This window comes from Sugiyamaella lignohabitans, chromosome D (genome assembly GCF_001640025.1).
Source record: "Sugiyamaella lignohabitans strain CBS 10342 chromosome D, complete sequence".
NCBI classification, from domain to species: domain Eukaryota; kingdom Fungi; phylum Ascomycota; class Dipodascomycetes; order Dipodascales; family Trichomonascaceae; genus Sugiyamaella; species Sugiyamaella lignohabitans.
This window is the reverse complement of record NC_031673.1, coordinates 1,113,193-1,134,641: the sequence shown is the minus strand read 5'-3', so window position 1 is coordinate 1,134,641 and position 21,449 is coordinate 1,113,193. Positions and strand designations below refer to the sequence as shown.

Here is a 21,449-nt window from a genome sequence, read left to right as displayed (position 1 = left end):
TAATTCTCATTTCTCATTCCACTATTGATTACTTGTGGTTAAGGAATTACATGCATATAACAACGTGCATGACGCAAAGCCTATCGTTTTTTCAGGAATTGTAGCGACTCAGTTTAAAAGGCCGCTTAATAAATAAATACAAAATATTTTCAAGAATTTTAATTAATACTGTTGTAAAGCTTTCTATTTATAATGAATTTTGTAAAAATTATTGCTGATAACTAAGAAGAATGGGCTATAGGCACAGTCAAAATGTTCCCCTTATCCCACTACCTTGGCAGTGAGACTTTGAACCATAGCCAGCCACACGCCTGTCAGTAAATGCGCGTGGCGCGCCCATCCAGCCTTCTTATTATATTGGCAACTGCAAAACATTGAAATATCATTTCTTGCAGAACGTTACGAGTATTCTAATTTTGACTGCTGAATTTACAGTATTTTTTGGATATTTTGAAACTTGCCAGTGTTCACCTTGTATATTGAAGTCATTATTCATTAAAAAACATCAGATTGATTTAGTATTTAAACAAGGAACAGAGAGAATTCACGACTTCAGTTGCCGTAATTCAGCAGACGCGTAATTTTTTTCATCGTTCAGCTTGATAATGATTTACTCAGAGACTTCATTAACCAAACAAGGGTCTCCTTTAGCACATGTCTGGCTGGTGGGTAGTTTGGATAAGAAGTTAACCCGGCGAGAAATTAATAGTACCGATATCCTAAAGTCGGTAAGAATTATTAGAGATAATGAAGGAGGTACCTTTGCCTTGAGACTGGAAGGTCAGCTATTGCTTGGAGTCAGTAGAATTTATAACACCAAGGTTAAGAATCTTGAAACAGACTGTACAGTCGCGTTCTCAGAACTGAAAGCGGCGTTCAAACCTGGCAATGTAAATCTTCCAGGGTCAACGGACATTCTTTCTCTTCTTCCTGAAGATAACGGCATTACTAGAAACCGTCAGAGAAGTAGGACCGCTGTTATTATTCAAAACAATGCTAGTGGGGAGAGCCGTAGTCTGCTACAAAACACTTTAACAGACTTCACTGACTTGCTACCTGCTTTTCCTATGGAACTAAGTGGTGATATCTTAAGTCAGGCCAGCGGCACTCACAATGGACCAGGAAATACCAATAGATTTAGAGACGACGACTTTAACTCGGCCCCATCACAATTCACACAGGAGGTTGCCGATACTTTTGATCAATCTATTGAAATTGGTAGAAGAAGAGGTGGTCTCGATGAGGATGAAGATGAAGATGAGCAAAATACTCGAATCCTGGCAGACGATGACGATGAGAACGAGTTGAATCTTGATTTAGATTTAGATTTAGACAAGGAAATTGAGATTGGCCGAGGTGAAGAGGAACTGCCTAGTTTTAATCTTGGTGCCGATGACGATGATGGCGAAATGCCTCCAATGATCCCAGATGAGGAAGAAGGATTTGGAAATGTTAGCGCCAATTCTCCAGGAATCAACAACCCTGCCACCCCTACTGGTAATGAACTAGATGAAATGATTGATATAGGCGTCGAGGACAATGCCAACTCCAAATCAGTTGCCACTGCGGCATTGCTAGGAGACGTTAATCCTAAACGTAAACGTGCGCTCCGTGATCAGACTACCACTATAGTGGGACCACGAGCTGACTCTAGAGTACAAGCCAGTCAATCTCAAGCTGATAGAGATGAAGCTATTGAGTCTATTCTTACGGATCACCCCGTCTTGCCCAATAACTCTATTGCTTATGGATTGCTGTGTCTTTCCGACAACCATAACCAGCTGTTGGACAGCGTATTCAACCAGTACTCGAACCCATTGCTGGATATCCGCAGCATTGCTGAACTTCTCAAGAAGAAGGCTGATATGGAGTCTGGCCGAGCCGAAGAAGGAGATGCCACCCTTCAACAAATAGACTTTGAGAATGACTTTGGCATGTCAATTGTCCCCGGTGGTGATGAAGATGAAGAAGAAGGTCCCAATCAAAAGGCACTGAGGGTTGATGAAGAGGGTAATAGAGCTGAGCTAGTGCTAGACGATGAAGATGGGTTCCCGATTGTTTCTGAACCTCTTTATAACCTAGATCTTGAAGAGGAAGAGGAAGAGGACTTTTTTGGAACGAGTTTCTTTGGTCCATCAACTCAACCTGAAAATGGTGAAGAGAATCAACAGCCACAATCATCTCAATCCAACAACAGAGGTGTTTCAAGAAATACAATCATAGCTGCTCAAAAACTACGCCAAGGTTTAGAGTTTGAGGAGTCGATAAGTTTTTCTGAATTGTCAGAGGGAGGACGCAAGTCTGACAAGGTCAAAATGTTTTTTGAAATGTTGGTTCTGGCCACCAAGGATGCAATTAGTATTGACCAACCGGCCGCTTTTGGTGACTTTAATATTTCAGCTAAGCCGAAGCTTCACAACCCCATTTGGGATGAGCCTGAACAGCAAGAAGATGCAACTGCCTCTCTACCTGCTGGAATAGCTGTATAGATGTTTGCGAGTGTTAACATGCTCTTTATGACTGGATGATATTGTTCTTTTGTTTTATTCTTTATAGTTTTAATAATTATGGTTTATTTATTAATTTTGTTTCTACTTTGCTCTTCTGCCCACCAGGGTATTGATAATAATAACAGAACAACGACCGGGATTTGATAGACTGATACCAGTTATTTTACTCCATCATTATTTTTGGGAATATCTGGAAAATATGATCCGGTTTTGTAAATCACAACTACAGATCATAGGTTGGTTCTTCAACTTGGCATCATGATTGATTAGAAACCATTCTATGAATCATGAGAAGAGGATGAGAGGAAGTCAACGGGGAGTTCTGCTCACCAACTACAGTTTTAAAAAGCCCGCCCGCAATCCCAATCGCTCCGCGAAGCGGAGCACAACCAGGGTCTGGGGCGGAGCCCCAGCCGCCGGAGGCAGACCAACGTCGCGGCAGGAATTCTGGGCGCGAAAACTGAAACAGCTTGTGTGAGGGGTGGTAGTCATATTTTGCTAGAACTTACTTCCATATTGGACCAGGCGACATGTTAGAGATATTAATTGTAGAACAATTTATTGTATACACTATATACTATGATTGAGGTAAATAAAAACTAAAATAATTAAAGGTTCAAGGCATCCTTGATGAAGGCCTCTTCTTCAGCCAAATGGGCCTTCTTGGTACCGGCAGCAACACTGGCAGATGGGGGTCTACCAGCATATCTCAAGGTAGCGTTCTTATGGTGCTCTGTCTCAGCAAATGTAGTGGCAAAACGAGGGCTGACGAAACTCCAGGCACCGGCGTTGAGAGGCTCTTCTTGACACCAGACAATGTCCTCAACGTTAGGGTATGAATCAAGGACGTCCTTAATTTGAGCAAATGGGAAAGGATGGAACTGCTCGATCTTGACGAAAGCAGTATCCTTGATGCCATTTGTCTCACGGGCCTTGTGCAAAGCAGTGAAGACTTGACCAGAACACAAAACAAGACGTTTCGTTTCCTCCTTGGAGTTAATAGAAACACCGTGTTCAGCATCTTCAATAACCCATTGGAAGTGCGAGTCACCAGTGAAGTCCTCAATGGAGGAACGGGCCAAAGGATGACGCAACAACGACTTAGAGAATGTCAAGACAAGAGGCTTTCTGAAAGCTCTGTGCATTTGTCTTCTCAACAAGTGGAACAAGTTGGCAGGAGTAGAGGGGTAGGCAATCTGCATGTTACAGTCTTGGTGTTGACGTTCAAGCTTGTCAGGAGATGGGAAAACTCTAGGGTCTTCATTGGCAAGTTGGAGGTAACGTTCAATTCTTGCAGACGAGTGCTCAGGTCCTTGACCGTCGTAACCGTGAGGAAGAGACAGAACAAGACCAGTTCTCTGGGCCCACTTGGACTCACCGGCAGCCACAAATTGATCAGTAATGACTTGGGCGGTGTTGGCGAAATCACCGAATTGGGCCTCCCAAATAACAAGAGCATCGGGACTGGTCAATGAGTAACCATACTCGAAACCCATGACACCGTATTCAGACAATGACGAGTTGGAGATGACAAACTTGTCAGGATCAGGTCCGACGGTTTGGATTGGGACGTAAGTCTTCTCAGACTCTTGATCATGCAAGACAGCGTGTCTTTGAGAGAAGGTACCTCTCTCAACATCTTGACCAGACAAACGGACATGGTATCCTTCCTTGACAAGAGAACCAAAGGCAAGAGCCTCACCAGTCGACCAGTCGATGTTCTTACCCTCTTCAATGCTCTTAAGACGAGTGTTAAGAATACGCTTGAGGTTACGGTGAAGGTTGAAGTCTTCAGGAACGGTAGAAACAATCTTTCCAACCTCCTTGACAGTAGCCTCGTCAATAGCAGTGGGCAAATGAGGAAGGATCTCAGTAGCCAACTCCTTGGGGGTCTTGAAACCTTCCCAAGCAGAAGACACCCATTCCTTTTGGGTAGGAGTGTAGTCCTTGGACTTGCTGAACGATTCCTCCAACAATTGCCAGACCCACTTCTTGTGCTCCTCAATATCTTCCTTGGTAAACGAACCCTCAGCAAGAAGCTTCTCAACATAGTAGTTCAAAGCAGTGTCCTTTTTGGCAATCTTCTGATACATCAAAGGTTGAGTGAAAGAAGGTTGATCGGTCTCGTTGTGACCGTACTTTCTGTAACAGACAATGTCGATGATAACATCAGACTTGAAAGTGGCTCTCCAGTCGGCAGCCAAATTGAAGATAAATGTAACAGCCTCGATATCATCACCATTGACGTGGAAAATAGGAGCCTCAATACCCTTGGCAATATCAGATGGATATGGGGTAGAACGCGAGAATCTGGGATCGGTAGTGAAACCAATTTGATTGTTGATAATGATGTGGATAGTACCACCAGTGGAGTAGGCAGGTAATGAGTGGAAACCAATGGTTTCGTAAACAACACCTTGACCAGCGAAAGCAGCATCTCCATGCAACAAGACTCCCATAGCCTTCTCATAAGTACCCTCGTCCTTCTTGTAGTGTTGAATGGCTCTGGTTTGACCAAGGACAACAGGATCCTCAGCTTCCAAGTGGGAAGGATTGGCAACCAACGAAAGGTTGACCTTCTTACCACTAGGAGTGGGACGTCTATAGTTCATACCCAAGTGGTACTTGACATCACCAGAACCTTCGTCAAAACTAGCGGATCCAGCAAATTCACTGAAAATAGACTCGTTGGGCTTACGAACAACGTTACTCAACATGTTAAGACGACCTCTGTGGGGCATACCAATTACAACGTCCTCAATACCCTTATCAACAGATCTATCAATCAAAGACTTCATACCAGGAACCATGGTCTCAGCACCCTCTAAGCCGAATCTCTTGTCATTAGGGAACTTGGACGACAAAAATGACTCAAACAAAGTGGCCCAGATAAGACGATCGAGGATTCTTCTCTTCTCATCAACCGAATACTTATATGGAACGGGGATTTCAATTCTCTCTCTAATCCAGTCGCACTTGAAACGGTCGGAAATGTGAATATATTCTACACCATAGCTGCCGCAGTAGATTTTCTCACAAATCTCAATAATTTGGCGGAGCGACTTTTGCGACTCACCATCAGCAGCAAATCTAGGCAAAATACCGGGTCCAAGAGTGATCTTCTTATCTAAATCCTTCTCAGTGAATCCATAGTGTTCTAAAGTCAACTCCTTGGGAACATTATTTTTTTTACTGTCGGCACCAAACGAGATACCCAGAGGATCGACCTTGGCCTTTTGATGACCACGAACTTGATAAGCACGCACCAAAAGCTGGATCTTCAAGTGATCAATAATACCGTTACCAGCACCACTGCTCTCACCAGATGATGCAAATGTAACTACACCACCTGAAGGAGTGGGAACAATGGTAGGAGGGGCACTGAATGCCTCACTACTGGGCTTACCACCCTCAATGTTCTTGAAATATGACTGCCACGAAACATGGACGCTGCTAGGATCTTCCCTCCATGCCGAGTACATTTCGTCAATATAATTGGCATTGTTGGACTGGAGAAACACATCGTCACCGCTCGACTACACTCTGTTAGTTATTGATCTCACATGGCGCGGAATCGTGTGAACGACTGATGCCCTGTTTGCCTCCGGCAGCTGGGGCTCCGCCCCAGACCCCGTGGTGCTCGCTTCGCGAGCTTGTGGGTGACCGGCATTGGATAGATCTTTCGAGAATCCGGCACTATCATTGATTATTGCAACTCATTTGTGGTCAATATCAATTAATGTCAGTTCCCTGTCACCCCTTGCCAACCGCGACTTGTAATGGTAAATCACCAGTAAGTAGCAATAAGAAACCAGAAACCAAGTGAAACATGATCCGCTTCAGCAACGAAGTCAAGCTTGGCTCAATTTTGTTATTGTATGAACACAAACATTGTCTGGAAACCAATGCAAAACCTATAATACACTTCCGGATACCCTACAAGCTCGCCAATGACCATCGACAACCCCGACTTATCTCACATCGAACTTGAAGTGGAAGCCCTATTCTAAAAGAATATAATCTATCCATTCGTAAAAGCGAGCACTACAGGATCGTACGGGATTGCCGATATAACCTCAACCTCTAGAAACAAATGCACCGCCAGCCAATTGGCACCAAACACTGATCAAACCATCACTTACATAACATCTTCGACCAATAGCAGAGGAAGCTTGTGAGAGACCGAGACCTCTTCGGAACACGGCAGCCCTCAATGGCACTCTCGATGCTCTGCGTAACATTTTTTTCTTTACTGTTGCTAAGAAAGGAACAACAAAGAGTCAAACAAAACGAACCGAATCTTAAGAAGCCACGAAAATCGGTTGTGTCGTTCTGTGTGGGGTTTAAATTTTATTGTGCACACTGGTCCGCGATATATAAAGAATTGCTTGGCTTTATTTGGACATTGCCCTGTGTGATGCGGGTCAGGGTACGACGGATATGCGCTAGAGCGGCTGCCGGGCTGAAAAACTTTGCATGGACCAGGTCCGGCCTTGCAAACCGATTGGATAACCAGCTCATCGGCTTCGAGACACGGTGCAGCTTCTCGCTGCCGGGTCCCCTAGACCACGTCCGATACGGACTTGATGCGATTGGAAGGTGGGTGTTTTCTACCTCTGACTGCCTCTGGCAGTTGAGGCCTCATCCTAGAGCCATCTGGCGATTTTCTTCAAAACTTCATCCTCTGATTACGAGGAGAGTAACTGGAATTAAATTAGTCATGGGTCGACGAGGTAGTCCGGGTGACGGAGCTCCGAATTCATTTTACCTCTCTTGACAACTTTGTTTCTGTAAAAAACTAGACCCATGTATGGAAGAACATGTATGGAAATGTAACGTCTGCACCAGTATTTCCGATATTCACAGCCGGCTACTGCTATTGCCAGGGCCGATGCCCGAACCCTCATGTACCACCAATAGCGATGTTCGCAAATGTAACTGTAAACATGCACGGCTGTACATATATGTACATTATTGCAGCGTTATAGCAACGTACCGGACTTAGGATTTTCCTGATCCGGTCTCAGTCCGATGATGAGCCGACATTTTAGCTAGTGTTGGGCCAGAATGTCCTGTGATGAATTACCGGATATTACTCTTTATTCTGGATCCAGATGACTACTATGTTGACGAAAGATGTATTAAAATCCATATCAAGAAGAGTGTAACTACCCTGTAAACGACGTGTGGAATACAGCTGACTTATGGCTTAATCGTTTATGTCCGCTAAAGGAAGAAAGTGTGTTAGTCGATTTGAAGAAAAGTCACTAATCATGAGATGAATGCTAAAATGCAAGATCAAACGGTTTTCTCTCGTTGGAAAAGATCAGCGGGTTCTGCAAACGCAGGGACAGGGACAGGAGTGTACAGCTGTAATCCTAGGGAGAAGATTGGCACGTGACTTCTATTGTAGCTAACTGATATGCCATCTGCCATGGTAGAGGACCGGTTTTACGCCCCTAGAGATCATGAGCCCTGTTCAAAACTTAAATTAATTCTGAGATATTCATTAAAATGGTTGCTCCTCTTAAGAAAGCATTGTAAAATTCATTAGACGCATGTAACCTTTCATCATGATTTTCGAACAAAAAGAAGGGGATGAAATCGTTACTCGAAGCTAATATCAAAAGAAGATTCTGTTCAACGAAAAATTAAATATGAGTCCAAGGTAAACTGGAGGAAATACCTATTCTTGGAGTCATTAATCCCAAAGATGGAAGAGGCTGATGCTAGAATGTTTATTGCTGAAATAACAAGCTGCTGCATTTATTACTGGAATCAATATTGACAAGATTGAACTGCATGCATAGTGATAGTGATAACCCCGTTGTATTCCGAGGTATTGAATAACTGGCGCCATGCATCTAAAAATATCGGTCGCGCTTTCATCAGGTGCCCCACATCCAAATTGAGCATCCGATGAGCAGCATTTTAGGATGTCCCAGTGTTTTGGGTAGGTAGGAGGTAAAGTAGCCATCTCTTTTAATCGCCAGATCCATCAAACAGGCCGCCTTCTCTACCTAAAACACAGGGACATCCTAAAAGTGCTGCTCAAGCAGGAAATATTTTCGGCTCCCCGGTGTAGAATGGTAAGGGCGTATTTTCACCCCTCAAAGTTAAATAATATCCATGATCGTTTTTACTCTATATCTCGTTCTGGCTGGAGCATATCCATTCTTTATAAAAGGGCCGCAATTTCTCTTCGTAGATTCTAATTTGTCACTATTCATCATTGATTCCAACTACAGACATTGATTCTCCATAGCACTGAAACATGAGATTGTTGTTAATAATAAGCTTCTTTGAATGCCTCTTCGTTGCTTTGGCATCCGAGGTTGCCGAGTATCCCTACAATGAGGCACTGAAAAAAGGGGTCGACGTTCCTATGTGCCTCGCAGGAATTGTCGTGATTGCAGCAGGAGTTTTCCTGATTGTAGTGGGACTTAAGAGGCCCGATCCGGGTCAAGTTTCTAACAAGGCTGTTGTTGACAAACTAAAGGATCCTGAAATCTGAGGTAGCCATACTTTATGCTGCTGACGGAGATTACTCTCCGAATGAGGACTTTGTCGAACCTGATTGTCTGCTGTTTTTACCTGGTGGCATTGACAATGGCAACGTCGCTATCAATGGCAAAGAATTCAGAATTTCGACATTTGAGAGGGATGCGCCGTTGTCCTGGCTATCGGGTGTTTAAGATGGGTTGTTGCCGATACCGATTCAATACGTAGCATTATTCAACATTGCCACTCTTCAATTCAATATTTTACATTCTATATTATTCACTAATTTCAGTATATTTTATCTATTTATATCCTTTCCTGATAGCATCTTCATCTTAGTTGATAAAAACTGATACAGAAAGATTTTTTTTTGGGCATGTACGATTTATAGTGTACCAGTGTTTTAACATCAAACAGAGGTATCAGCTATATGAGAAAAAGATACTGCACAGAGATGGCATGTTCTGCCATCTATGAGGTTAGAAGTTACATGGCATATCATAGAGAAGATCGTCTACCAATTGTAATGGAAACCATAGGATTAGTAGGATTAGTGTCCATTAATATTGTTAAGTCTCTGGATTTGTCCCCAGATTAGGTCAAATTCTCAACAGTCTCACATGAACACATTCACCATAGTTGTCTCGAGCACAAGAGGACCAGAGTATCACGACTGCTAGTGTGATGAGTTACCGGATTACTCTTCATTCTGGATCCAGATGACGATCTCATCGCCGGCCAGCCTAACGGCTGGGCCATATGCGAGATAACCAGTGGACATCACTGGGGTATGCATGCATGTTTGGGAGGACCGGGGTGGCCTGGCCTGCCTCCGGCGGCTGGGGCTCCGCCCCAGACCCCGTAGCTCGCTTCGCTCGTTACAGCGAGATGGCTGTAGCACTGCAATTACAGCGGTTGGGCGAAAGGATGGGGACACTGGTAGGTCAGGGGTCAGGAAAAGTGACGCCGCCAGAGTTTCGAGATATTACTGCCAAATTTGTTATTATTTAGCAAGTTAAACTCGGCTCACAAGAGCAGAAGTTACCGATAGTCTATACTACGTATAGGCACTACAAATGGCGCTATCGGCTGGAAACTTGAACATGACGCACAGATCATCGATCACACGATTTTGTCCAGTTATGACTTGGAAGTGATCCTAATAATGCTGTCTTACAATATTGGGACTATTATTGAAAGCTCTTGGCTATCTGTTTTTTAAGGTTTTTTATTCATTAGCTTTTCCAATGCTAAAATCCAGTGAAGAGTTTAATATGAGGCTACAGAAACCGGTATTCTGAGCAGAAAAAGTACACAACCGGAATGTGAATCCAGATACACGTCATTTCCGACCTCTAGGTTGTTTGTTAGAGGTAGACATAGCACGTAAGTGCTATTTGGTATAAGAATTTACCTTTAAAGCCTTGGCGATAGAAAAATTCTTCCACCAATAAACTGATCTACAAGTCGTGTCACAAGATTTGGGACCTGTTTGCATCATCTTAAGACGCCAGTAGTAAGTGTGATGACACCAATAATAAACTCCAGAATTCGTACTATTCAAACTCCACGATACAAACTCAGACATAAACCAGGAATGATCATTCAGTCAATAGTGGCTGACACGCAATTACTATGACTGTTCTTGTGGGCATAGGGGAATAAGTTTTCTTTTGCCTCCGGTGGCTGGAGCTTTAACCCAGATCCCATTGGTCCTCTCGCTTCGCTCGAGTCATTTTCACCATATGGGTGATTTTGACAGGATGCCCTTAACTATATATAGGTTACCTATATATGGCATGAGATGATCAGCACAACTTGAAGATGGCATATTCCAAAGTTCCAGGAATCCGATGGTTATGAATGAGTACTCGAGATATTTTGACAAACTCAACAGCAAACAAATGATAATATTAAGGAAAATGATAAATAAAAATGTAGCAGCGTCTCTGGTTTAAACCCATGTAAGACAATAAATGAATATCAAGCAATCAATTAATCAATCAACCAAGAGTTTTTATCTCCAAAAACAGTTCCGAATTAAGCAGTGGGTTTACATTGGGATTAACTGGCTTTTATAGCACAATCCAGGGCGTTTCGAGCGTTGTTCAACTAGACAATGTCCCTCAGATCTCAGACAGACGACGCAGATCCACACCGTTTAGGCAAGATAATCGCTCTTATACTACATCAAGCGCCACGCCTGACAGTCCTGCGTCAGAGAGGGGGGAGAGAAGGTCACGGGGGCCTTCACCAACCACGATCCAGAAATCCGTCCACGATCCCAGCCGCTCCGCGAAGCGGAGCACAACCAGGGTCTGGGGCGGAGCCCCAGCCGCCGGAGGCAGACCCAGTCCCCAACAGGAATTCCGGTCGTGGAACAGAAGCAGTTGGCGAGGGGGGAGGATACGCGGCTAGCACAAGGGAGCAGATGCAGCAGCAGCAGCAGCAGCATCCGTGAGGGAGGGGTTCACGCACGATAAGAGGGCCAGGGGAGTAATCCTTGTGTCGAGACCGCGCTAAAGCTTGGTTGAATTGGGCCTTTGGCGTCACAGCCGCTTGCTCTGGGTCTTATCTGAACCTATTTCGGTGCTCTCGTACTGCTATCGTGCTCCTGGTTCTCTTATCTTGACTCTATCTTGATCCTATCTTGGTCCTATCTGGTTATCTTGTCAATCGTTCTTATCTTATTTCAGATCTGGCATGACAGTTATCGGGGTCAGCAAGCGGGGTCCGGAGGGGTCGAGCCGGTCAACTGGCGGGTCAGCACCCCGCACCACCTCCGTGGGGGTTGGGGTATGCCTCCGGCGGCTGGGGCTCCGCCCCAGACCCTGGTTGTGCTCGCTTCGCGAGCGGTATTGGTCCCCGGAGCAGTTCTGGATACCTTCCAGCCTGACTCGAGCACTGCGAGAGGAGCTACCAGAGCCTAAGGGGAGCCCCGGCAGCCGGACGCAAACCCCCCTCCCCCGCCGGACTCAGCGACAAAAAGTTCCCGTTCTGGGATAGCCGCCGGGGATCGGCGGGGTTGCAAGCAATGGCAGCATCTCATGTCACCCCACTTGTTGCAGCAGCAGCAGCAGCAGCAGCAGGTTGAACAGGGACGTCACCTAAGGTGGCTAAAGTGTGGCTGCTAGTGTTGGTGATATTGGTTTCAGTAGATTGGAGTGTAGATTGGCAGATCTGTATTTTGAAGTTTTTAACGTTGGAGTACGGGGGAATACGCTGACAACAGACAGTGATTGAGAGATTGATCAGTACCAAACCAGCGGTTCTAGCAGTTGGTTAGAGTTGGGAGATTCCAAGCTGGGTCGAGGATCAGCCCATTTTGTCACAGTCTGTTAAAGCTTAATTTATTATTATTCTTATTATTATTAAAACAGGAGTTAACAGCAACAAATATTACGAGGCGGCAGCATTGCCTATTCATATGACGGGCCGTGGTCGAGGTGGTGCCAGTACTGGTAGTGGAGGAGGTGGTTATTATGCTCCTAACGAGAATACACTGGCTATGATGTTGGCAGTCGCCCATCCTCGTGATCCAGTATCTCGTGGTTCTTCTCGTGATCCAAGTCAGTCTCAGATCCGGTCTCCTTCGCAGTCTTTATCTCTTTCTTCTCGGTCTTTGTCGCAATCCCAGTCTCCTGCTCATTCGCCGGCTTTGTCTCAGTCTCAGTCTCCGGTATTTAGATCCGTGTCTCAGTCTCAGTCGCAATTCCTGTCTCATCCACAGGATCCTATTTTGGCATCTGCTGCGGTTCTTGCTGGTCGCGACCATGAACTTGAACGACGGCGTGATTTAGACGGCGACATTCACACTGAACGGGACGGAGAACGTCAACGAGATCGTGGTAGAAACCCAAGTCATCATCACCATCATCATCATCATCAGTCGAGAACTAGGACCGCTAGTAACAACAATAGCAATAGTAATATCAACAACAGCAGTAATAGCAACAGTAATAATAACAGCAGTAATAATAACAGCAGTAATAATAACAGCAGTAACACCAACAGCAGTAATAATAACAGCAGTAACACCAACAGCAGTAATACTAATAGCAGCAGCAACCAACGACCCAAAATGCATGTGAAGAAAAGCCAAGGTGCGGAATTATTTATCGATGAACCACTTCCTGAAGTGCCGCCGAGTCCTGGTTATGAGCCACCAGCGTTTATTTCGGGGTTTGGCCCTGATCCCGGCATTTCTGTCGCTGTAGCTACAAATGATTCGAGTATTGGCAAGTTTCCTGCTCCTTTAAAACCCATGGCAAATTCATATTATGATGAGGATCTTGTGACCAGTGTAGGCAGCTTGAAATCAGACAGATCAGACCGATCAGGCCCTCTGGATATGGCAAGACGACGCTCGTCGGCCAATTCATTTATCCATGGAGAATTGATGCGATCTGGAACACAATCCAGTTTCAAGTCTGATAGCTCTGCCAGCAGTCTTGGCCCTCACCCTTCAGTTCACAGTGGTTCGGTCGGCACTACTATTACTACCAATACTATCACTGCTGTCACCACTGGCAGTACAATTACTGCTGCTGCCACTGACAGCACTATTGGCACTAAAGCTGATAGTGTTGGTACTATTGGCGGTATTGCTAGTGCTAATCGTAATAGTAATAGTAACAGCAGTGGTAACAACAGTGGTAGCGAAATTAACACCAGCACTAATAATACAAACAACAACAAAAACATTGGTAACGAAAATATTAAAAAAATTATTAACGACGAAAGTAATTGTAACACTATCAATAATATCAACAGCAACAGCAGCAGCAGCAGCACCCACAAAATCAACAGTGATAAAATTGCTGGTAACACTGCTAAAACTTCATCTAGCTCTGACTTGACACCAAGTACAACTGATAATAGTGGTGTTTCTGCATTCAACACTCCAAGCTTCTCGGCAACCGACGGTTCTACAAATGTAGCCGATACCGGCAACAAATCTCCAACGTCAGTTTCGCCTGGTAGCAGCTCTCCTTTATCGAGTTCTCGATCTCCTGCTGATATCCAGCCAAGTCCAGCCACTCAGACAAGAGATGACACCCCTCTCGGTAATAACAAACCGCAGCGCAAGGGTCATGGACCTCTGAGTGGAATCAGTAAACTCATTGCTAAATCTGCCCCATCATCTCAAATGAAGAGCTTTGCATCGGCTGCCTATCCGACTTTTAATAAACCAAATACAGTAACTCCAGGAGCTTCAAGAGCTGATACCATTGCCGCATTGGCTGCTCAGGCTCGTCAGTCGGTGCCAGTTGTAATACCGCCACCATCTGTAACTACATCTGCTGCAACAACAGCAATCTCAACCAACCAAGGTATTGGCACTTCGATCTCCAAAGCCACTCCAAACTCGTCGCAACCGCCATCTCGCTCACAATCTCGACCTCCGTCAAGACCACCTTCCAGACCTCCATCTGCTAATAGATCTGGAACCCCGTCTGAGATCTCGTCTCCCTCATCGGAAAGCTCGTCGGACGGCCTCTCTATTCGATACGAAAGACCCGTCTACACCGAACAGGAACTCAATAGTGCCATTGCTAGCAGCGATAATACCTACGACAATAGCACGGATCTTGAGGACTACAGTGAAAGAGAATCCAATAGTGCGTCACTAAGGAACTCATTCTACAAAGAAGACCGCAAGACAAAAAGTTCCACCAAATCTAGGAGGTTCCCGTTTCGAAGCAATAGCATGTCGACACCAATTAGTACTTCACCAAAACCCAAATCAAGAGGATTTTTTTCTAGTTCAAAGTCGACGACGTCTAATAATCCAACACCCAGCAATAATAACTTGAAATCAATCCCAATTACACATCTACCAGGCGAGTATTTGCCAGTTCAACTACACCCTTCAAACAACGATTGGTCATTGAATTCGAAATACTCTCTGTACAAAAACCTTATCCGGTCCAACAAACTAGTTGGAAGGGGATCCACTGCTACTGTCCGTACTATACAAAACACCACTACAAAACAATTGTTTGCTGTCAAAATATATCATCGGTATAACAGTGCTTTGGATGGCGATGTAACCCACTATTTCAAGAGATTGGCCACTGAGTACCAAGCCGGTAGACAACTTAACCACCGCCAGATCGTTCGAACGTTTGATTTGCTGGTTGACAACAACGGTCAATGGTGCTCTGTGTTGGAACTCTGTGATGGAGGCGACCTGTTTTCTCTCATTGAGTCATTCCGAATGGATCACAAGAAAATGCCCAAAGATGACCGCAATTGTCTGTTTAAACAACTGCTACTGGGTATTAACTATCTGCACTTCCACGGAATCGTCCATCGGGATATCAAACCTGAGAATTTACTGCTCACTTCTACCGGATACTTGAAAATTTCCGACCTTGGTGTCGCTGACTCGATATTCTGTTCTGACCTGATGATGAAAGATGTCAATGCTGACAGCGAATGCGATGCTGACGATGAAGATGATGCCTGTAGCCGGATCAGCAGCCAGGTCAACATGATTCGATTGTCAGCAGGTATCAATGGCAGTGGCCCTTATATCTCACCTGAGGTGCTCATGTCGAAAGATGACCCTGCTGCTCCCTATTATGACGGCCGATTGCTCGATATCTGGTCGTGTGGCATTGTATATCTCAACATGGCATTCAATGCTGGGATATTTGCTAAAGCACACAAGTCGGATCCACGCTACGTTAAATACGTCGAGGAGCATAAAAAGTACTCTGACACTGAACAAAAGTCCGATGCTATTCTTCGCAATATCTTTTCCATGTCGTCGCTTACTCCAAGTTCTTCCATGACCAACATTTCCGCCACCTCGTCACTAGCAGATACATCGAACACCATGCTACCTGACTCTAAGGAACCACCACCTGTCAAAGAGCGGAGCTACCTGTCCTACTTTGACGAGTTCGGCGAATCTGGCAAGAAGGTCATTGCCACCATGCTCTCACCCGACCCTCAGAAACGGCCTCAAGTCGGCGAAGTCCTTTCGACCCACTTCATCAAAGCCATTGAACTTTGTGTGGAGCCCGATCCCACCGACCGCGACGAACTTCTGCCACATGCCAGCAAGCATGGCGCCAATCATGTACATAAAGCGCCCCAGAAATCATCCAAGTAATACTACCCTGTCTATTTAATACTAATGATAATGCCTTTTTTTTGGGGGAAGAGGGTTCTGCCTCCGGCGGCTGGGGCTCCGCCCCAGACCCTGGTTGCTCCTCTCGCTGCGCTCGAGTCGGGCATAGGGGACCCTCCAGAAACTCCTGCGAAGCAGGAGCCACGGGGTCTGGGGCGGAGCCCCAGCCGCCGGAGGCAGACGCCCGATAATTGAATGCTGACAGTTCAATTTGGGTTGGATTATATTTCCTGTTTGACAGCGACAGGGCTGGAAAAGGCCTCGGCGTTGCTGCTGACAAAGCTGGCAGGGCTTTGGGTGTCAGGGAGATGATGGCTGGAGGCAGCGTTGGTGCTGTGGGCGGTGTTGGATGTAGTATTGGACGTGACTCGGGTGATGTTCTCCTGGCTGGGCGATTGCATCAGGCTGTCCGAGCCGGTTTCGTCGGAACCAGTGTTATCTGCTATTGGGGTGCCGGGATTGCTCGTAGAAATCGACTTCTGGTCAGGCACGCTCGAGGATACCGATCGCTCGCGAGATAATCTCGCTTCAATGGCTCTCAGTTCATTTTCTCGTGCCGTCAGTTCAAGACGTTTCTCGTTGATTTCTCTTTGTACTCGTAGTTCGATTTCACGAAGCTTCTCTTCTTCTCGCGCCAATTGCTCTCCCTTTAGTAGGTATGATTGATTGGCAAGATCCTCAGCATTCAGCAGACGAGACGCTCGCACATTCTCAGCAGAAGTGCCAGATAGCTTCTCGGTACGATAGTTCTCATATAAGTAATCGTGGGTAAGATCTTTGAGATCCATGAGATGAGATCCGAATAAAGCCGACCGTAGAGAAATGAAATCGGAGTGGCTGGGATCTTCAACATCCACATATCCCCAGGGGTACACTCGGCCGTAGATGCGTCTGCCACTGGTAGCAGTCTGGATAATCTCATTTCCTGACACAACTGCAAATGGTAACATTTCCCGCAGCTCCGAGTTATCCTGGATTGTCTCTGGATCATCTTCTTCAGGGTCATAGGGGAAATTGAAGATAGGAATATTATGCTGTTTTAGATCCTCCATAATCATGCGCTTACTGGTAGTCTTTTCCAACGGAGTCAGGGAATCTGCTCGGCCAATCACAGGAATAACATTGACCCGGTGTGACAGTTTCTTCATCATTTCAACATCCAGCTCACGCAATCCATGGCCTGTAGACTCTATGAAATATAAACACACATGAACCCGATTATCTTTAAACCTCGGATTCCGGCGGATTCTTGATTCTTCTGCTAATACTTCGTCATACTGGAACTCAAGATATCCCACAATCTTGTCAAAGCATTCTGAATTATCGATATTATCACCAAACCCGGGGGTGTCAATGATAGTAAGTGCAATTCTTGTTCCATCGGGATCTTCTATTTCTGTGGCAATAGGACGGACCTCGATTCCTTTCTCGAGATGTGCATTTCGTGGATCATACTCTAAATCCGACGAAGGAATGACATTCTGGCCACATAGTGTGTTGATAAAACTCGTACGGCCAGTTCCCGATGCACCGCACACCATCACTGTGAATTGGATCTTCTTGACCGCCTTTTTACGGAGTCCTGAATATGACGACATTGTGTATGGTATATGATTGTTTTCTGTTTCAATAAAGTGTAGCTACTTTCCACAAGAAATAACCGAGGTACCCACCGGATTCAATAATTCCACTTTTTCTACTTGAAAAAACGCGTAGCTACTGAATAAGCTCTAGTACACGATTTTCGATTCTTTTTCGTGTATCGGCTTTTTCACAGTTGAAGCACAGGCAACAGTGTATGAAGTTATGGAATTCTTTGTGATATTGCGAGTTCAGAACTAACAAGAAGTAATTTCACTGCAGAACCTCTAGCGTGTTATTTTTCGGAACGTTCAATCAAGAGAATTGATTACAAGATCAAATATTGCTAAAGTCTTTCTGAAGTCGTAGAAATTAGACTTGATTAGTCTAAAACAGATCCAATGGTGAACCAAATCAAAGCTGCCAGCTAGCGTAAACTTTCTACCCAGGCTTAGAATAAAAGTATATTGGTCAAGTCTGTCCCACGTCACTCACTTTATTTCCCCTTTTACCCCTGTACATTACCCCTAACTTCCCGTGTATGCATTTCAATGCTCTCTGTTTACGTCTCAGCCGTCTGAGTGATGTTAGGTTTTGCTACTTAATTCCGACGCCAATTCAATGCTATTATGCAGGCATAAACTCGGCTATGACCTGACGACTTTACTACTAGCTCCTAGAGGTTCGTGATAATTTCAGGCTCCCTTGATCACTGGACTGCTGAATGGCTTGGTTGATATTAGCGTGAGCCTCAGTATTTGGTTCACTTTACCAAGTCCCGGGAGCTTAGATTTCAATCTCCCGTTAATATGCCGGAAATTCAGGGTGACTTTTTGCGATTGTTTTCCCTGAACGATACAAGAAACTAGTCAGCAATTTCCGGAACTTGTATATAATGGCAGAAAGTAGCATAGCTGATTCTCAAATATAAATCTTTGTTGAAAAAATGATGAGATTTTTCTTGGAGTTGCTTATGAGTCAAATCTAGTATATGGTCAAATTGCTGTGGAGAGATTTGATGGTAGAAGAGGTTGGCGTGTAAATTCCCTTTGCCCTCTAACTGCACATATCCACACCTTACTAAAGATAGTACATCGTATAGTCCAAATAATTTCTATACCCCGGCACAGTCCTTTTCAGCAGCAAGAGAAAGCTTGTAATTTTATTTTTATGTCTATATGACGTTTCGGTTGTTTCCGACTGACTCTTTTTTCCGAGAAGATCTCTGAAATTGCTCATAGTACATGTACCACCAATGTAGAAAACGCCTATGTTATTTTTGAATTTCAAGCGTAATAGACGAACTACAGAAAAATAATGCTGAGTACTATTCACTCTTCTTTGTTCATTGTATTAATTGATTGTCCTACATTATATATTAAAGAATGATTATTTGCAATTTGGCAATTCCGCAACTGAAGGTGGTTTTGTTGATTCCTTCAATAGACTTTAGCTGCCAAGTTTTGGCATATGTACTCCAAGTGCAAGACATTTATATTTTCCACATCTGCAATTAAATCTGGGAGCTACTGGAAATAAGCTCTTCGTATTAGGTGAAATTTGCAGCCGAATCGCACCATAACACAGGATAATTATAATTCTTCTGCATTTTTTTCTGGGCTTAGTGGAATATCCCTATAGTTGTTGCGCTGCTCTTTTCTCACGGGTGATTCAGCTCTCTATCATATATCTATCTGTATTCCTGGACTATAGGCTCTTTTTTTAGCCGGCCACTTGTGGGCATATTTAATGTTACCCTACTTTTCTTCCCACTTTATAGAATAACGGCAATGGTTGTAATATTTAATATCTAAACCGATTCCTTCTTACTTTCTTAAATACTTCTCAGAATGCTATTGACAATGAATACCAGACTGAAATCCAGTGAAGAAAATCTTCTCACATTGGTCTTGATGACTTCAGAATCAGGGCGTCCGACAATGCTGAGAATTTGTACAAAACCACTGCTCGTGAATTAGAGATAAGTAGGCCCAGAATTCTATCTACCTCTGACAGATTCAAATATTAAGACTTTAATCTCATCTCATAACTTTTACCGAATATCTCTTATCGGTTGGTACGCTGAGTGAACCTCACCAACTAAAAACAAATAATCAGCAAACCCATGGGGCTACCCACCTAATTGCATAATTGTACAAACCCAGATAAAGTTCTCTATAGATACAAAAACACAATATCCCATGTTTTCTTCTGTTGACCATGAGGTTATCAACCGTATCTCAGTAGCTAACCTTGTAAAGCCCATAGTTCCAGACATTTTCATCTTGTCTAACACACATTACCCGGCTTTGCAAAAAATTCCAAAAACTGGGGTAATTTAGCTTGGCTTTTTCTCCGGGTAATCCTAAATTTTACAAGTGACAAACAAATCGCTTAATTCCCCTGAGGAAAAAAAAATTAAAAACAAAAACATTTCTTTAAAAATAAACTTCTACATTTTCCTTTTTTTTTTATTTATATTTCTAGAAATTAATTTTATTACTTGGAATATTATCAGAGTTTCTTATGTAGAGCTTACCCGGCAAACCAAAACTTCGTTACAATATGACTTCATTGACACATAAGAATTGAGCGAGAATGGATAATTTTTCCTCACTTAATCAGGAATTGGGATGATAAAGCAAGGGAATATTAATGGGGAGGGAAATAATGGGTTGCCTATTTTTTGGGCCCCAAACTCAAGCTAGACTGGCCATATTGAATAGTTCTAGAAAGCCTCTCGCTGAACTTTAATTTACACAAGCTGAGAATCGAGCACATAGAGGGTCACAATTCACGTAACAGGTCAGGTGACTTTCAAAATTATATGTAAGTTAACATTTTTATCCGAGTTTTCATGATCGACCCTATTTCTGATCAAAATTAGACTCAAATGATAGAGTAGGCGCCCTTGGTCGTCCTGAGTTCAGAACTAACCTGAAATGTTAAAAAAATGAACGAGAAAATCGCAAAACAAATTCCAATTTTCTTTTACCATAAAACCTCTAGAAAACTAGATTTACAACTATTAGGCCATTTGAAAGCTAGTGGGTATCGCTTCGTCCTCAAGGAACCTCGGTGAGCCACATGATAGTGACTATACCGGCAATAACTGTGGGGACGCGGTCCCTTTGAGGCTGGCGGTGGGCTGGCGCTCCCTGGATACACAGCTGACTATAGTCATCTTCTTGCTGAACAGTTTTAACCCTGGAAATGGTGTGTTGGTTGAAGTATGCTATGGTTTGGCGTGGCACATACTGGTGTTCCTCTTCCATCAATTGCTATAGTCTATTGCTTCTAATCAATTAAAAAAAAAGCTTTACTGATTAAATCAATAATATTTGTGGCCTTGAGCTCCCGTGCTTTACTTAGACCTTGAGACAGTACCGTCTGTACTCTCAGCTGCATTTCTCCCAGCTGCAATACTCCCAACCGCCATAAGAGCTGAGTCCTGCCGAGTTTTGGCCATCCAGGCGTAACGAGCGAAGCGAGCCACGGGCTCTAGGGCAGAGCGTCAGCGGCCGGAGGCTGCCCAAGCCAGCCCTGCTTTCCCAAACCTGCATGCATACGCCGGTGATGTCCGCCCGTTATCTCGCATATATGGGCTAGCCGTTAGGCGGGGCGGCGATGAGATCACCCCTGACATTTCCGTACCAAATAAAGTTAAAGTAAACTTCAACGATCAGAGTCAAATTGAGATCCCTATTATACATCAT

At 44.2% G+C, this 21,449-nt stretch overlaps 5 protein-coding genes across 5 annotated transcripts; 3 read left to right on the top strand and 2 right to left on the bottom strand.

Moving 5' to 3' along the window:
- Positions 1 to 605: 605 nt before the first annotated feature.
- Positions 606 to 2,489, top strand: AWJ20_4973 (Double-strand-break repair protein rad21-like protein 1; the record flags this gene model as incomplete). The annotated part of the gene is made up of 1 exon (XM_018882081.1): positions 606 to 2,489. One exon carries the CDS (start codon positions 606 to 608, stop codon positions 2,487 to 2,489), a length of 1,884 nt encoding a protein of 627 aa, XP_018736495.1.
- Positions 2,490 to 3,118: 629 nt separating this feature from the next.
- On the bottom strand, positions 3,119 to 5,992 carry KGD1 (alpha-ketoglutarate dehydrogenase KGD1; the record flags this gene model as incomplete). Its single annotated transcript, XM_018882079.1, has 1 exon — positions 3,119 to 5,992. The coding sequence occupies one exon, from the start codon at positions 5,990 to 5,992 to the stop codon at positions 3,119 to 3,121; it is 2,874 nt and encodes a 957-aa protein (XP_018736493.1).
- On the top strand, positions 3,386 to 3,985 carry AWJ20_4972 (uncharacterized protein; the record flags this gene model as incomplete). The annotated part of the gene is made up of 1 exon (XM_018882080.1): positions 3,386 to 3,985. The coding sequence occupies one exon, from the start codon at positions 3,386 to 3,388 to the stop codon at positions 3,983 to 3,985; it is 600 nt and encodes a 199-aa protein (XP_018736494.1).
- A 6,446-nt stretch (positions 5,993 to 12,438) lies between the features above and the next one.
- On the top strand, positions 12,439 to 16,134 carry SAT4 (serine/threonine protein kinase SAT4; the record flags this gene model as incomplete). The annotated part of the gene is made up of 1 exon (XM_018882078.1): positions 12,439 to 16,134. The coding sequence occupies one exon, from the start codon at positions 12,439 to 12,441 to the stop codon at positions 16,132 to 16,134; it is 3,696 nt and encodes a 1,231-aa protein (XP_018736492.1).
- A 239-nt stretch (positions 16,135 to 16,373) lies between these two features.
- CDC11 (septin CDC11) lies at positions 16,374 to 17,750 on the bottom strand (the record flags this gene model as incomplete). Its single annotated transcript, XM_018882076.1, has 1 exon — positions 16,374 to 17,750. One exon carries the CDS (start codon positions 17,748 to 17,750, stop codon positions 16,374 to 16,376), a length of 1,377 nt encoding a protein of 458 aa, XP_018736491.1.
- Between the last annotated feature and the right edge of the window lie 3,699 nt (positions 17,751 to 21,449).